Genomic DNA, 2539 nt, shown 5'->3' with positions numbered 1-2539 from the left:
GAAAGGAAATTCCATCTCTCAAGTCCCTCAGAGATGGAATAGGTACTGGAAGCCGGGATTAGGGTTAAGTACATATCCACACGTGTATACATACCCACACGTGTATACATACCCACACGTGTATACATACCCACACGTGTATACATACCCACACGTGCATACATACCCACACGTGTATACATACCCACACGTGTATACATACCCACACGTGTATACATATCCACACGTGTATACATACCCACACGTGTATACATACCCACACGTGTATACATACCCACACGTGTATACATACCCACACGTGTATACATATCCACACGTGTATACATACCCACACGTGTATACATATCCACACGTGTATTCATACCCACACGTGTATACATACCCACACGTGTATACATACCCACACGTGGATACACATCCACACGTGGATACACATCTACACGTGTATACACATCCACACGTGGATACACATCCACACGTGGATACACATCCACACGTGGATACACATCCACACGTGGATACACATCCACACGTGGATACATATCCACACGTGGATACATATCCACACGTGTATACATATCCACACGTGTATACATATCCACACGTGTATACATATCCCTGAGAGTCTATTCAAAGCTCTGAAGTGAGTGACAGCACTGGAACTCCATCCCTCTCTCAATAAATAAATAAATAAATAAATATAAATATTGTCAAAGTTTCTCTAGCATAATTGATGCTACATCTGATGATGCTTCATCAGATGATGCTACATCTGATGATGCTTCGTCTGATGATGCTACATCTGATGATGCTTCGTCTGATGATGCTTCATCTGATGATGCTTCATCTGATGATGCTTCGTCTGATGATGCTTCATCTGATGATGCTTCATCTGATGCTGCTTCGTCTGATGATGCTTCGTCTGATGATGCTTCGTCTGATGATGCTTCATCTGATGATGCTTCATCTGATGATGCTTCGTCTGATGATGCTTCATCTGATGATGCTTCATCTGATGATGCTACATCTGATGCTGCTTCATCTGATGATGCTGTACTCCCCAAATTCATCCCATAGCATGTAAACAGTGTTCTACTCAGAGCTCTTGTCAGTAATCCCATATTATATTCCAGTAACAAACATGTATATGTCTCGTTGCAACAGCCAACCACTCCCCCAAGTCTCGTTGCAACAGCCAACCACCCCCCCAAGTCTCGTTACAATAACCAACCACTCACCGGCACTCACGCCCCCATCTCAGACTTCCTTTGTTTTCCTGTTTTTGTAATGTCTTTCAAAAGGTTAAGGCGCTTCAGCAAGACGGAGCTGAGGCGTGTGTAAGCGTCGCCTGAAGTACTTGTAAGTGCACTTGGCGTCTACAAGTGGACGTTAGAGGGGTAACGACAGGTTAACGACTCCCTAGTCTTACCTCAGAGCTAAGATAGCCTCAGACGAGACCGTTATCGCGTCTTCAACCCGTGTTTTTAGCGCGAAATACAACCTGCGTTTTCTAAACAAATCCGGATTTGACCGTTATCGCGTCTTCAACCTGTGTTTTTAGCGCGAAACACAACCTGCGTTTTCTAAACAAATCCGGATTTGACCGTTATCGCGTCTTCAACCCGTGTTTTTAGCGCGAAACACAACCTGCGTTTTCTAAACAAATCCGGATTTGACCGTTATCGCGTCTTCAACCTGTGTTTTTAGCGCGAAACACAACCTGCGTTTTCTAAACAAATCCGGATTTGTTATTTTTTTTCCCCCTCTTCCACTTTTGAAATCATTTTGTTAGAGGGGGGGGGAAGTTGCATTCTTTCTTCTGTTTAATTAAGTTATTAACCTCATGTAAGTGCGCTTAAAAATATTTACTGCTACAGAAAGAAAAGACTTGCTAACAAAGTGTCAAATCTTCTTTTAATATATAGAATATTATGAATTTTTACAAAACTCCTCTAATATTATACTAGTATTTAAAGATTTATAAGGATATAGTAAAGATTTAGAAACATTAAATACAATTATACATTTACTTTTTTGCTTCATAAACAAATATAACATTTTTGTTTAATTTTGCAATATTTTAATAAAACAAATAAATTCATTTTCTCAATATTGTCCTTGGGAGGGGGGGGGAGAGGGGGGAACTGAACAAATTATTATTAGCGATTCTTGTTTATATTAATTTCTCACATGTTTATAGTGTTTACTATTATGTTATATAATGTGTATAGTCAATATAATTTTAAGCCCGTAATTTGGGTATTTGCCAGAGCGGGAGAGAGAGAGAGAGAGAGAGAGAGAGAGAGAGAGAGAGAGAGAGAGAGAGAGAGAGAGAGAGAGAGAGAGAGAGAGAGAGAGAGAGAGAGAGAGAGAGAGAGAGAGAAACAAGCACTCCAACAACGCCTAATTACACTCTCCCAATTACAGGCATCATCACCCGCACTTCACTAATGACCCCTCAAACAACAGGTAATTGGGCATTACTTAACTGTTGGCTACGATGCCGTCTTTACTGGGAGAGCAGTCAGGGCCTGTGAGA

At 41.1% G+C, this 2539-nt stretch overlaps 1 protein-coding gene across 1 annotated transcript; it reads right to left on the bottom strand.

The window, feature by feature from the left end:
- Positions 1-710: 710 nt before the first annotated feature.
- On the bottom strand, positions 711-1070 carry LOC123753103 (osteocalcin 2-like). The gene has a single exon (XM_045735108.2). It carries the CDS (start codon positions 1068-1070, stop codon positions 711-713), a length of 360 nt encoding a protein of 119 aa, XP_045591064.2.
- Positions 1071-2539: the final 1469 nt, after the last annotated feature.

This window comes from Procambarus clarkii, chromosome 66, assembly GCF_040958095.1.
Source record: "Procambarus clarkii isolate CNS0578487 chromosome 66, FALCON_Pclarkii_2.0, whole genome shotgun sequence".
NCBI lineage: Eukaryota > Metazoa > Arthropoda > Malacostraca > Decapoda > Cambaridae > Procambarus > Procambarus clarkii.
This window is presented reverse-complemented; position numbering and strand designations above follow the sequence as displayed.